The sequence below is a fragment of the Octopus bimaculoides genome, chromosome 1, assembly GCF_046866305.1.
Source record: "Octopus bimaculoides isolate indiv1 chromosome 1, ASM4686630v1, whole genome shotgun sequence".
Classification (NCBI taxonomy): domain Eukaryota; kingdom Metazoa; phylum Mollusca; class Cephalopoda; order Octopoda; family Octopodidae; genus Octopus; species Octopus bimaculoides.
Window position 1 is genome coordinate 189847332 of NC_142928.1, and position 16588 is coordinate 189863919.

The 16588-nt window shown below is 33.7% G+C and overlaps 1 protein-coding gene across 27 annotated transcripts in view; it reads left to right on the plus strand.

The window, feature by feature from the left end:
• LOC106875208 (dual specificity calcium/calmodulin-dependent 3',5'-cyclic nucleotide phosphodiesterase 1A) overlaps positions 1–16588 on the plus strand; it is a 1569442-nt gene that overhangs the window by 1207921 nt on the left and 344933 nt on the right. The window contains exon 1 of one of the 27 annotated variants that reach the window (XM_089364214.1): positions 11779–12880. The exons of 22 other annotated variants lie outside the window; for them this stretch is intronic. In XM_089364214.1, the coding sequence (XP_089220340.1) occupies positions 12784–12880 (97 nt within the window). In that variant the 5' untranslated portion in view covers positions 11779–12783. Of the gene's footprint in view, positions 1–11778; positions 12881–16588 lie in introns of those variants that run through there. 4 more of the 27 variants (XM_052973375.2, XM_014923253.3, XM_089364238.1 and 1 more) reach the window with 4 other exon arrangements.

The window sequence follows — 16588 nt, forward strand, 5'->3', positions numbered from 1 at the left end:
AAATAACTGCCCTTTGATGAAATAGTAGTTAGTGTATATGTAATGTCACTATTTATTTACAAATATAATTGCAAATGATTAACATTCAGAAAAATCTACTATTTTGTGAGAGTTTGGTTGCGTGTGTACGTGTGTTGCATTGAATACTTGTCTGTGTTAATGTTTTATCTTTCTATCAAGGTTTTTTTCATGTTATTAGTGAGACATCACGTCTGTTTTCACCAGTGACAGATATATCACGTCCTTCTACACCAAAGACACAACTGCATATACTCACATGGTAGCAGCAAATGTCCATAACACAGACAGAAAATTATAATTCTTACATAGAAGAATATTTAGAATCTCCTTCATAAATAAAGCAGTAAAAAAATCCACAAAATAAAACAAACATTGGTCAACAAGTCAACTCTAATACATTAATAAACTAAGCTACAGAATAACATAAAAATACACTGACAAAATCCATCCAATATCATACTTATTAAAAATAGTAATTATTCATAAAGTATATATGAATCAAATGCTGGCCATCTTTGGAATAAGTGTACACATTACTAAAGACCACATAAACAAAGCTGGCAAGTGAGGTTTGTAGGCAAAAACCGAACACATTATATAAAACTTCATGAGAAAAACACAAACTGTATGATAACAGATTATAAACTAACACAATATGTTTCTCCTCACAATAGGGATAGGAGTGGTTGTGCGGTAAGTAGCTTGCTTACGAACCACATGGTTCTGGGTTCAGTCCCACTGCATGGCATCTTGGCCAAGTGTCTTCTACTACAGCCTCGGGCCGACCAAAGCCTTGTGAGTGGAAGCCCATCGTATATATGTATATATATATATATATATATATATATATATATATATATATATATATATATATATATATATATATGTATGTGTGTCTGTGTTTGTCCCCCCAACATTGCTTGACAACTGATGCTGGTGTGTTTACACCCCCGTTACTTAGCGGTTCGGCAAAAGAGACCGATAGAATAAGTACTAGGCTTACAAAGAATAAGTCCTGGGGTCGATTTGCTCGACTAAAGGTGGTGCACCAGCATGGCCACAGTCAAATGACTAAAACAAGTAAAAGAGAGTACAATATATTTAAAACTACACACCATCCACTCACCCACACCTCATTATCCCATGCCACTACATTCTCATACATGCACACCTGCATAGACCCTATACCACACACACATACACATCTCCCATTATATCCATCGCTAAGCATAGCTACCCTCCTATACATGCACATATAATCCCAGCTCCTCTTTCCTTCTTTCCAAACTGTCCCCACTGAACTGCATGCCCATCTGGTTCCTAAGCCCTTTTTCCTAGCCACCTTTTCTTTTTCTTTCCTTTTTTTCTCATCAGCTTTCTCATTTTTTTTTCTGATGAAGAACTAGTGTCCAAAGCGTTAAGACTCTCTTCTTTTAGAGCATTAAGCTAATTCAGTATTTGTTAAAACTTATCCCTCTCATGCTCTCTTCTTTTTTGAGCTCATTTTCTAATATATGTATACATAATAACCTGTTCTCACCTGAAGATTACAAAAACATGAAACTCAAATCATGAGGTAAAATTTCAGTTTCAGTAAACTATATGTGTGTGTGTATGCACACATATACACACACACACATGGTTATATATATATATATATATATATATATATATATATATATATATACACGCGATTTTGCGAAGACCTGTTGAGGCAAGTGAAATCGAGATTGAACCAAATTCGACGACTGGCACCCATATCAAACTTCCTTCATTGGACACTAAACTCAGCTTGCGAAGACCTGTTGGGGCAAGTGAGATCGAAACTGAACCAAATTCGATGACTGGCACCTGTGCCAGTGGACCGCTAATTGCACCATCTGAGCGGGATCACTGCCAGAGCAGCGGTCTCGCTTCTGTGCTGGTGGCACGTAAAAAGCACCATTTGAGTGCAATCGTTTCCAGCTTCACCTTATTGGCACTTGTGCTGGTGGCATGTGAACAAAACATTGGACTGACTCCTTTGCAGGTGGCATGTAAAAAAAACATCATTTGAGCGTGGCCGTTGCTAGTACCGCCGGACTGGCCCTCGTGCCGGCCCACATGTAAAAAGCACCCACTACACTCTCAGAGTGGTTGGTGTTAGGAAGGGCCTCCAGCTGTAGAAATTCTGCCAGATCAGATTGGAGCCTGGTGCAGCAATCTGGTTTGCCAGTCCTCAGTCAAATCGTCCAACCCATGCTAGCATGGAAAGCGGACGTTAAATGAAATGATGATGATGAATGATCAGGTACTGTAAACGAAATGTAACTAAAAAGCAGACCATAGAGTTTATGATCTTTTACTTATGATGGATATCCTTCCGATTACATAACTACCAATAAAACCAAGCCATAAAAACACCCTGTTATAAAATATTTAAATACAATAATGTACAGATGCATGCACACCTATGTTAAACAGTTGCAGTGACAGGTACACACAGTTTGGCAGGCATACACACATAGACATCTGTATAGACAAGTAGAAGAAAAATACACGTAGACTGCATAGCACAAATATAACTGCTGTTCAGAATGCTTGACTTATAATTCAAACAGAATAAGAAAAGATTTACCGCTATCCTGATTTTAAAAATCAATAGCTTATAGATATATACATACATATGTACATACATACATACATATATATATATATGTGTGTATGTATATATATTAATGTGTTAACTTTAGCAAAGAACTGGAAGCTATAGAAAATATTTATATTTCTCAGTCTTATACAGAGTAATGTAAAAACAGATAATATTTGTCTGACACTAGTAAAACACACTTTGCATAGACAGTGTATATGTATGTGTGCTTTCATCACTCTCCACACAACTAAACACACTCTCTCACTGATCACAAACATATATACACACACACTCATTGACAAAACCTGTACCTGAATCACATACAGATATTTTATCCTGTCTCTGTACTTCTTATCACTTACCATAAAGTTCCACAGACACAATAATAACTCACACTTATACACACACACACACACACACGTGCTTTGTTCTTTCAACCATTTCATGTCCCTCACCTTAATCTTTTGTCTTTTGTCATTTACTTGTTTCAGTCATTAGACTGCGGCCATTTTGGGACACTGTCTTGAAGAAGTTTTAGTGGAATAAATCAACCCTGGTTTTTATTATTTTTTTTCATTTTTGGCCTGGTATTTTTTGTATTGGTCTGTTATGGGGAATTAAACACACCAACACTGGTTGTCAATCAGTGGTGGGGGACAAACATAGACACACACACACACACACACACACACACACACACACACACGTGACAGGCTTCTTTCAATTTCTATCTCTCAAATCCATTTACAAGGCTGTAGTAGAAGACACTTGCCCAAGGTGCCATGCAGTGGGACTGAACAGACACACAAAAATAAACACAGACTTGCTTAACTCCATACAAGTTCTCATGTTTAACCAAAACTTACTTTTAGCTGTACACACATAAAAACGCTGTTCATATTGCACATGCTCTCTACCCCTTCCCCAAAATATTCACACACACACACACACACACACACACACGCTTGTACAGCCTCACACATACACCACCCAGTTTACACACACAAACACACAAATACAAAAACCAATCCACATGCAGACATGCTCTATCACAAGCCCCACCTACATACCAGCCCCCACCTACCTTCACCAGCCCCCACCTACCTTCGCCAGCCCCACCTACCTTCCTGACTGCACCTCATGACATTTCCTCCCTGCTTTTATAGCCTGCTGTCTTCCCTTGCCTTTATCCACCCTTACTTTTATTACGTTTAAGGTGGTGAGCTGACAGAATCATTACTTCACCAGAAAATATGCTTAGCAGTATTTCTTCCAACTTTATGTTTCGAGTTCAAATGCTACTGGGGTCGACTTTGCCTTTTATCTTTCCAGGGTCAATGAAATAAGTACCAGTTACATACTGGGGTCGATATATTTACTTGCACCCTCTCCAAAATTGCTGGCCTTGTGTCAAGATTTGAAACCAATATTACTATATTTTCAGACATTCACCCTCTCTTTGTTCCTGTTTTCCATTTTTGTTGTCTTTTCTCTCAGAAGAATAACTTTTGGTTGAAACACCAGTCACTTGATTCTTTTTACAAGCATTAAAATTATATCATCATCATCATCATCATCATCATCATCATCGTTTAATGTCTGCTTTCCATGCTGGCATGGATCGGATGGTTTAACTGAGGACGGGCAAGTCAGGAGGCTGCTCCAGGCTCTGATCTGATCTGGCAAGGTTTCTACACCTAGGTACCCTTCCAAATGCCAACCACTCCAAGAGTTTAGTGGGTGCTTTTTACATGCCACTGGCACAGGAGCCAGTAAGGTGGCACTGGCATCGACCATGCTCGAATGATGCTTTTTATGTGCCACCAGCACAGGAGCCAGTCAGGCAGCATTTGTTCTTTATGTGTTTGATGTCGCTGGCATGTGAAAAGCTTCTTTTGAGTGTTGGGCCGTACGGAGGCAATGACCAAGACCTTTGGCATTATGTCATGCTTGAGAAGAAGACCAATCAAGCCAAGTAAAATCACAGTCATGGCAGATACCAGTGCCACGCAAATGGCACCTGTGCCAGTGGAATGTAAAAGCACCCCTTACACTCTCAGAGTGGTTGGCATTAGGAAAGGCATCAGGCCATAGAAAACCATGTCAAATCAGACTGGAGTCTGGTGCAGCTTTCCAGTATGCCAACCCTGGTCAAACCATCCAACCTATTGACAATGGATGCTAAATGATGATAATATATATGTGTGTGCGTTTGTGTGTGTATGTATTCAGGTGTGGCTGCGAAGTTTGCTTCCCAACCGCATGGTTTCAGGTTCAGTCCCACTGTGTGGCACCTTGAACAAAAGTCTATTACAGCACTGGGCTAACCACAGCCTTGTGAGTGTATCTAGCTCATTGACAGAAACTGTATGATAGTTGTAAACAAAATACATACATACACACAAACACAAACATACACACACACATACATACATAACATAACATGACATAATATCTGGACTAACTGAATGAAAAATTAATTGAATTCATATAAATATATGCCATACCTGAACACAATCATGTTTTTCAAAACTGGTCACATTCTTAATGACATGACAGAAGCCATCTTCAATTAGTGTATTTCAAAAATCACCCAAGTTATACATTGTGAATAAATGAATTTCAAAGTCACTCAAGTTATACATTTTCTCTGCTTGTTTAAAAGTGTCCATAAATTAAATGACAATTATCTTTGTCTTCAATTTTGGATCTTTTGATGTGTGAACTTCATAAAGAGCAGCAGCAGTGTAGGAGTTAACTAGGCTCATTCCCAGAGAATCATGATTGCTTCGAACTTACATACACTTACCGTGTACCCTTACGAGTGAGGAAACTACAAAAGTGGCGCATGATACTTCAACTATTTGCAATCTTTCTTTATATCTGTTATCCATGAACCACATTGCAGAAGAAGGTATCTGTGCAATGAAGCTTTATAGGGGTATTGAGGGCGGTGTTCATTTCTCAGTTTCCCTGTCTTCACTGGTTAGAAATAGATCTGATGATAACGGTGACCCTAGATGCAGGAAACTGCCAAAAGTCCAATCTGTCTGAAACTATCTTATAGCTAATTGTCCCCGCTTGTTATTGATTCAGTGTGTACTTCTCTTACCTTTGTCTTCCTCAACTCATTCATAAAGCTGCAGTGCAGTGCTGTTAGGTCACTGCCACCACAACTAAGGTGTGTGATCCAGGGTATATCACTCCCTAAATGGTCTTACAACATGTTTATTCACCATCCTGAGTATTTCCATATCACCTTTGCAAATTCATATTCCCTACTCACAACAAATCCATAATTCTCAAGGTTTCAAAATTTGGTTCAACCTTCACAGAATTCAATTAACTTTGATTTATGTGTTGAATATTTAGTGTAAAGTGCAGTGTATCAACAAGTACAGTTCAACTATACTCAGAGCTATTACTATATATCTATTATATCTCAAAATACATCAGGAATGCACTGTAAAGCCGAAATCATAATAAAGGGCTCATAAATTATTGATAGCTCTCTTTGTGTCTTCATGAATGCAGTCAGTTTTCAGAAAACATATGCCTTGAATTGTATCTTTTAAAATCCAGTTAGCATACAGAATGTTATATTCATTTATATCACCCTAAATCTAGATTATTGAGCCATTTGATGTATCTCCGCTTTATGATGCATTCCTCTAATGGCCAAAATACAAATCTAATGATGCAGAACTCTCACTAATGGTCAAATTCTGGTTGTAAAGTCTTTATTAACATAATTTGCCCACTTTAAAAGCAAGCAGTACAGAAAGCAACAGCACTCCATATCCTCAAGATATGGTTGAAATAGCCTGAAAACATTGAATAAAAAGTTATTTGAGATCTTTTATTGTTGTAGATGAACTATAATAGTGTGATATGCAGATATGAACAACTCTAATAAAAATGATTAAATTAGGACATAGCCATGTTTATAATATATAATGACTAAAAAAAGAAAAAGAAAGCTGTTCTCCATAAATACAAATGTCTTTATACACATATTTACATTCTTTTTTCTTTTTATTTGTTTCAGTCATTGGACTGCAGCCATACTGGAGCACTGCCTTGGTTGGTTTAGCCAATCAAATCAATTCCAATGCTTATTTTATTTTATTCTTTTTTTACATTTAGTACTTGTATTATATTGGTCTATTTTGCTGAACAGCTAAGTTACAGGGATGCAAACAAGCTAATGTCGATTGTCAAGCAGTGGCAGGGACAAAGATATACACACACACACATCATCATCATCATCTTCATCATATACATGTATATGATATACATGTATACATACACGCACATAAATATACACAACAATTGTTCTAACATTTTCTGTCGACCAAATTCATTTGCAAGGGGTTAGTTGGCCTAGGGCTGCAGCAGAGGACCCTTGCCCATAGTGGGACTTAGCTCCCAACCACATAGTTGTGAAGTACACTTCTTAACCACACAGCCATGCCTGCCCCACCTCCCCTCCTCCTCACCCTTATATCTCTCCACAGGGCATCCAGCCATAAAATCAATGCCAAAACAGACACAGAAGCATGGTAGAGGCCCCAGTCTGGCCAGCTCTTGTCAAACCATCCAACCCATACCAGCATGGAAGGAGGACGTTAAACGATGATGATGATGATGATGATGATGATGATGACCTCTATCCCATCTAACCATCTCTCCTCACGTTCTTATGAAATTTTCCGCTTTGACCCCCCCCCCCCCCAATCAGTCCAAACCTCTGTATCACTTCACCTGTATCCTCCCCCATTGCACCTTGATGCTATGTCCTGACACATAACCACCACCATCTCTCTCACTCTCTCCATCCCTTTCTTTCTCTCTAAGCCCCTCACTCTTTCCCTTCTTCTCCCTCTGGAACATCTTTGTATCTCTTCTACAGCAAGACATCTCTCTCTCTCTCCCTATTATTCTTTTAACCTCTCACCAACTGGTATGAAGTTACCTCCCTCAATACTGTTCCCCATAATCAAAGGGACTTTGTCTTGGCTTGCAAGGTTACTTGGTGACCCTGCTGGAGCTGGTGTCACAAAAATGTTCCCATTACACTCTGTAAAGTTGGCATTAGAAAGGGCATCCAGCTGTAGAAACCAAGCCAAAATGGACAATAGAATATGACATAGCTCTCTGGGTTGCCAGCTCTTGTCAAACCATCCAACCTTTGGAGAATAGATGTTAAATGGTGATGATGATGATACACACACACACACACACATATTTGTTCATTTAATGTTCGTTTTTTTCCATGCTGATATAGCTTGGATGAAGACTTATTACTAAAGTACAGCTATACAACTGATTGTTCTTGTCACCCTCTCTTTAACTCTATCTCTCTCTCTTGTGTGTATATGTATGTGTTAGACTGTGACATATAGTTTGATATCAAACATTCTAATCTAATAATAATAATAATAATAATAGTAATAATAATAATTCTGATTTCTTAGAGTTTGTCATTTGTTTACAATAATAAAATTCTGTGATGTCTTTGCTAAAAGGTTAGGGTTGATCACATGTAATCACATTTCCAAATTTCCCATATGAACATAAAATGTTTCTGTGATGCTTTTGAAAACTTTTATGTCGATATCTTTATAACCTTTCAGCTATGGTTTTAGGAATTCAGGTTTGTAGCAATCATTGGATAACAGAAATGCTTTGGGGTATTTTATTATGGTTTATCACATTCTGAGTTCAAACCTGCTAAGGTCTACTTTGCCTTTCATCCTTCCAGGGTCAATAAAATAAAGTAGCTGTATTTAGAAATCAATATATCAGATTCAAAGAAAATAGCCATGAGTAAAATTACTCATCTCCCATATAAATTTATTTTCTCTTACTTTAATACCTATCTTATGCCTATTTCAGAATTGCATGAGGAATTAAATTTTAATAATTTTCCTAAATTTATGACATTTTTCAGGTAAAATATTCAATATTAATGCAATAGATAATGAGTGTATAAAGAGAAATGTGTTCAGGCACAGATTGGAGACCCTCAGGTATGGTTCATTGCATTGTCGCTTTATCCTTTGCATTTGCTACATAAATCCTAAGATAAATTTTGGGTCAGGAATTGCCAGGAATGTGTCCGACTAAATAAACTCTCAGAATGACTTTTGATGAGACAAAAGAGTATTTGTCCATTGCATTCAAATTAGCTCTGAGATATTTCTCAGTTATTTGTGTGATGCTGGATTGATGAAAGGCAAAATGGTTCGTGATGGGAATTGAATTTGGAAAACATCAAGAAGAAAACTAGATACTTTAGGCTATTTAATGGCAAAAAAAAAAAAGCATTACTTTTTCTGTCATCCTCTGAAATACATATAATAATAAAAGTTTCAGCCAGCTAAGCCATCGTTGTTTTGTAGTCTGGTGATGACTTAGTTGGCCGAAACTTCAAAGTCACTCTCAACAACACTCTTGCTTAAGAATTATAAATTAGTACTCAACAGAAATATAGAGTAACACATCAGATTAATGTAAAATTGCTCTTATTATAGCTGAACATAAAAACAAACATTATTAATATATATATATATATATACACACACACACACACACATATGAATATACACACACATATATGTATATATACATATATACACATACACACTTAATTCTTTTGATGCCAACCCACCTGTGGCCTGCCCTGATTTTTTGGAACAAACTTTTTGTTTTCAAGTGATCTCCATCGAATTTTATGCTGATTTTTATTTCAAACACCAGCTCAATAAGAAAAAAGGTTATTTTACTAAATTTTACCGTACATTTCAACGGAAATATGGTAATGAAAGGGATGCACAGATTTGTAACATATCAATCATAAAATATAATGATTAACTCCTTTTTAGAAACCAAATTATGTATCTGCCAAGAAACTAGTTATGTATGCATTGTAGTTGATAAATTTGCTCCAGCCTGTGCTTCACGTGTTGAACTAGTAACTACATGGTCATAAATTCAGATCTTACACTTATCACCGAGTTGGGCTCATGAGAAAAGGTATCTAACCACACCTGACACAGAAGAGGGTCTATGTGAGAGTTTGATAAATTCAGTTGTCACACAAAGCATAAAAAGTAACTTTGTTATCTGAGAGTAACAGTGAGAGGCAAGTTTTGTAAAAGTGTGAAGAAGTATAAAAAAAAAAAAAAGAAAAAAAAAGGCTCCACTTTGTGGCTGAGTGACCAGTTTGACAACTGACCCAGCTGGTAAATCATCCTATACATGTAAGCATGGAAAAATAGATATAAAACAATAAAAAGCTTAACTATACACACACACGCACGTGTGCTCGCACACACGCACGTGTGCTCGCACACACGCACGTGTGCTCGCACACACACACACACACATATATATATATATATATATATATATATATATATATATATAAGATTTTTAAAAAATAGTTTAAAGATGAGAAATACAATCTTGATATTGATTAGAGACATATGGTGTTATTCACACATTTCATTAGTTTCTTACAATAAAACAGTTTCTAAAAAATGATGTAATTTGGATTGGATATTTTCTAATGTAGGTTGTCACTAGAATCTTTAAAATTACTGCTTTATCATTTATTTTATGCTTGCAAGTGTTGCAGAGATAAGTTTATTCCAAGAACTTACTTTATTATTGCTATTTTTGTTTTTTTTATTTCCCAGTAACTAGTTGTTATTTTTAAGGCTGACTATTTTTGTCAGAAAATACACTGACTGTTTTCACCAGAACCTCTCCCTATTAGAAGTGACTTCATTGGCTGAAATCTCTAGTTCCTTGGCTTTTACTTGACTCACTAGTTTCCCAAGCAAAGGCATTATTGTATTGTCTGATTAAGGATATAGTTTAATTCTCAATGATTCTTCATTATGTTCTGTCTGCATTTAGCAAGTCATAGCAGTAATTATTTAGATTTGTTAATCCTACTATTTGCCTTTCAGCTTCTATTTTAAATTCTTCAAAATGATTCATAACATTTCATATTTTAATTTCTATCATATCTCAATTTTTACTCAATAATCTTTTTTTTTTTTAAGTATTACTTAATAAGAAACTTTTCCATCAATTCATGTCTTGGGAAAACATTAATTGAATCTAATGTTAATTTTAAAAATCATGGCTGTATGTTAGATTAATATTTATTAAATGATAATGTGTAGAAAAGTCTAAATGACTTTATGTACAATCAAAATGGTTTATATTTTTTAAACTTATGTTTATATCATATCACTAATCCTCTGCTGTGCCTGGCTCAAAGCTCTTTAAGACCATTCTTTATTCTCAGTAAACTAATTTTTAATTTGAGTCAATTTAAATAACTTTTTTTTAATGGATAAATTCATGTTAGAGTAAAGCAATAATTCTGATATTTATAATTATGTAAGAAAGAAAAATATTTCTGGTATTTACAACCACTAGGTGCAGATAAACCTATGATAATAAAATACTTATTTTACTTAAATTGTTGTTTTCTTAACAATTCCTTTCTAAAGTGTGCAAGTTTAAAAACTTGTTAAAAATTTAGGACCCTCATTTAGAAAGGATTAAATATCTTGTAATCCCCTGATTCTGGATATCTTTAAAAAAAATAATAAAAAAGCAAAACAAATCACAACTATTTTCCAAAATTACTCTAATCTTTAGGTACTAATCTAATTATACTGGAAATACAAAAGAAAATTTAAAAATCAAAAGTAAAGAACATATATTCTGTGTATTACATTTACAAAACATTAACATAGTTTACATTCTTGCCTACTTTTCCATTTTGTTCTCTACTACCTGCTAGATTATTTAAACATATTTAGAAATTTTAAACTAATTATTGTTTGTATTTTGATAGAGCTTATATCCTTCTATACTCATTTTATAGTATTTTCTTTAAACCCTATACTATTTCTACATGGTTTAATAACAGATGTTTATTTTTGTGGTCTGAAATTCTTAATCAAAGATAGTCTTGTTAAAAGTAATAATGACTGTTTGGTAAATGTCTCATGTCAGTAGACTAGATTACACTTTGTAAATCACTAGTTAAATAGTTTCCTTTTAACATAGTCTTTTATAGATGCCCTCAGTTGTTGCTTCCGAATAAATGATAGCAGCTCTGAAAGTCCTGGGTGGAATACTATTTCAGAAAGAAGACAGTAAGATACTCTAGATGTAAAAGAATGAGAGGGAGAAAGACAGAGAAGAAGAATGGAAGAAAACTGGCAGCTGCTGTTTATGTATCTGCCTGGTTATCAAGGCTTGCTTGCTGGCTGGCTGGCTGGCTGGCTATGGATTTGCCTCTTTCCTCCATAGCTTCACTCATCAATATATACTGGTTTGTAGTTTGACTGTGACAGCCTGTGTGACAATACATACACAACTGGATCATTTGTCACATTTTCCCTTTTTTTTTTCTATTTTTTTTTCTCCCACTAGAGTTTGGGAACAAATTTTCTCCCCAAATGTGTGAAATGTAAACAATTCCAGACATTTACTCACCAATACAAACGCTATTTATTTATTTACTTATTTATTTATTTGTGTATAGTGTAATTCCTATTGCAGTTACTTTTGTTCCTCACTTTCTTCTTCTCTCCTTCCAACACACATGGCTGTAGTGCTGTACTAGCTACTCATTCTTCAGCACTAAGCTGGTGACACCTATATGTTCAGTGTAACATAAACCATGGGGCCTTCAAATTGTGTATTAGAAAATGTACTCATGGCCAAATAGTCAGTTGGTTGTCATGGTTGCATTTCAGGAATTACCATTTTTAAAGAATTCATTTACTAGAAAATCACCCTTCTTTCTCTAATACTATGTGAAGGAATTCACAGAATACATTGTTATCCTTGTTCCTATCCATACTGTTGATTTTTTTTTCTTTATTCTTTCATGTCATGGAAATATGTGAAATCTAAATATTATCATGTGAATATTTTGTTAAAAAAATTACAAACACCTGGAAAATTTCACCATGTCAACAAAACCCCAATTCAACATAGCGTACAAGTAAGGATTTTACTGAGATCAAAAGGTTGTGCGAATCTTGAGATTTTTTACCATTCTCAAATGCTTCCAGCTGGTCAAATTTGTTATAATGGATACGAAAAGTAAAACAGACAGGCCACGGATATATGTATCTAACAAGACAAACCGTGTTGTCCTTTTATTTCCCAATGGGGAAATGGTTGAAGGTAGGAATCCTTAAATTATTATAAATCTCAAAATATGAACAGCCGTATTGTTTATAATATACATGATTTGATTTACTTATCTCTTTATACATCTCTATCTTTCTATATCATGATCTATCTACGTACATACCTTTTTGGTACACCTGCCTATCTGTATACTTATCTATCTATTTATCTACATACCTGTTTATATATCTGTCTATATAATAGCCTGTCTATTAATCAAATAAATGCACAAATATATATAACATGCATATGTGAATGTGTGTGTTAATATGTCAGCACAAGTATAAATATATATATACATACAGACATACATACATATAGATAGTGTCAGTGTATGCACACAGATATACACATACACATACTATACACAGATATATACATATATATATATATATATATATATATATATATATATATACATGCATACACACATATGTATATGTACATATAAATCATACATCTGTGTACTCACATGTGTGTGTGTGTGTGTGTGTTTATATATATATATATATATATATATATATATATATATATATTCATACACACACGTGTGTGTGTGTGTGTGTGTGTTTGTACAAATATATACATAGCTGTACATGTACATATATACGTATGTATATATAGGTACATCTATGTATATATTAGTGCTTATATGCATTTGGTATGTATATGCATATGTGTATACCTATTTATCTATCTATCTATCTATCAATCAGTTTATACACACACACAAATGTATATATATGTATATATGTATGTATATGTGTGTCTGTGTATGTGTATATATATGTGTGTGTGTGTCTGCATGTGAGTGTATATATATATATATATATATATGTGTATACAGAGAAATATAGATTTATGTGTATGTGCATGTGTATATGTGTATGTGCATGTGTATATGTGTGTGTGCAAATATATACATATATATATAGGTATATATTTGTGTGTGTACATGTGTATGTATGTGTGTGTGTATGTGTACACATATGCACACACACAAACAGAAAGTATGAGAGAGAGAGAGAGAGAGAGAGAGAGTAACTTTTGCCAAGACTTATCCTGCTGTTTGTAGTTCAACTGCAACAGGTGGATTGAAGTATAGCAGTATTTATCTTGCATTTTCATTATTTTTTAATAGAAAAATTTTAAATACATTTGGTCTTAGTTTGAAATAAACTTTTGTTTAACATCTTCGTAATGTGTTTCACTGCAAAAACAAATGCATAAATTTATAAAATTATCAATACAATCTTCCTGAAATCATTAAGGAAGGAAGCTTTGTAAAATGTTGCCGGCTACCTGAGCTGGATCTTATCAGCAAGTTCTAGAGCATTAAGTATTTGGGAGATCTGTCTCTCCTTAAGCAGGCAGATAATTAATTGCTGTTGATTTTTTTTTTAAAGCAACTGATTTAGTAATATTTGAACTTAAGGCCATCGACAAGCAAACTGCTAAGTCAAATATTCTGTCAAGATAATATCTATCAAAGTTTCGCTATTCATTTATTTGATCTAGAACTTATTTTCTTGATTTCTAAATTATGAAGGATTATATCACCCTAAGCAAAGTTTGAACCAAACAACTGTAGAGTCTAAACTCATTAACAACAAGTGTCTTTATCTCTGCTTACTTGGCTACCTTTGTCAATTGGTAGCTGCTCTATGATGTCATACTGACTCTAGAAGGATGTACTGTAATGCTTCATATTCCTTTCTTTAGCTAAGCATAAACTAGGGATTCTCAGGGAAGTGGGAAAATAAGAATTTGGGTATCCAGGTATTTTCCAAACATAGTGAGACACACACTAATGGAAATGGTCCCAAACAAGGACCCAAACCAAATTGCATACTTAAACTGCTAAAAGCACCTCCATTTCTCTACATTACTTATCTTCAATTTGTACTGCATAATTTCTATGAACATTTAAATTAATAATATCTTTGTTTTTACAGAAAATTAATTTCTTTCATTGATTTTTTTTCATATATATATATATAACTTTTATAAGTAATATTCTAAAAAAATATGTAACTGAACTTATATTGAGTGCTCTATTTTTTGAGCAAATAAATATATATATATATGTGTGTTTTTATATTATTAATAAATTTATAAACTTATCAATAATATTCTCAGGAAATCAATATTATCTTTAGAAATATTAAATATTGATTTCCTGAGAATATTATTGATAAGTTTATGAATTTATTAATAATATAAAAACACACACACACACACACACACACACACACACATATATAAATATAAATAGGTTACTTTTTAAACAATTATTCTTTGATCTATTAAGCTATGTCTTTTGTTCTGAAATTGGAATATTTCCTCTTATCAGTTTCATTTCTTTCTTTTCTTCTCCTTATAACAGTCATTCACTGAGTGACCTCTCTCTCTCTTCTTCCTTCATTTCTCTTCTTTTTTCTTTTGTTTTCTTCTTTCAGACATATTTATATTACACACATGGAAAAAGGATACTTTCAATGTTTTGATAAAATTACAGCATTTTGCGTTTTATTTCTTTTGATGGATTTTTAAAATGTTTTGCTTAAGTTTCATAGAACTTGAGCAAATGCTTTAAACTCTACAAAATATTTGGTCAACTAAAGAATTTTTTGACTTCAGTTGCATTTTCCCATTATTTCTGTTTTCATGTTTTTATTTAGAGCATAATTATTTACAATATAAATATATTGTTACCAGATATTAGCTGAAATAAACTTTTTATTTCATTTTCATTTTATGCCAACTTAGTGTTTAAAAGTAATAACAAGTTAAAGTTCTCTTTATTTGATGCAGACTTTTCCAGTTTACTGATTTTTTCTGATTCTCAAAGATTTATATTAAATGACGGAGTACTAATATAAGATAAGTTTGTTTTTTTTCCTTAGAACAAGGACCGTCTCTTCTGTATTACACATGGTTCTTTGTTCAACATTTAAAAAAAAATCCCAGTCAGAGACAAACAAGATATTGTATGTGTGTGTGTGTGTGTGTGTATGTGTGTGCGTACACGCGTATACATGTGCGCATGCGTGCAGGGAAAAAATAAAGTTCTATTAATGGCTAGGTGAATATTATTTTAGTTATTTTCATAGATGTAAACAATTGCTTAGGATATTTTTAGCTATTTATATACAAACACATTTTTTTTAGTTTTAAAAATTTACCTATTTTCTTCAATTTCATTAAGATGCGAAATAATGATCTACTTTATTAAGATGTTCAACTTTTGTTAGCCTCTGCTATCACAAATATTTCTTTTATTATGTAATACTTATCATTAAAGACTTTTTACCTGGGGTTCTAATTTAAATAATTAAAAAGCTATTATTAATAATAGTGTAATTGATTTTTTTTAATTGCACTGTTTGCTTTTAAATTTTCATTTATCTCTCTTTAAAGAACACACAGCACCATAAGCTTACATTAAAAGTAAAATTCATTGTAGCCATATGGTTCAAATGGGTTGCATTATGTTGATAACAGTAACAGGTCAAGTAATTTGTACAATATATAATACATTGGTTTTATTTTTCATCAACAATAGTTCACCTAGCATGTATGGAGGATAATTTACCATGTATACAATAAAAACCAATAAAAACAAAACATGTGTATACACTGAGAACATTAAAATAGATTTATGTAAAGAAAATAGCTTTATTGGGACACAGATCATTAATA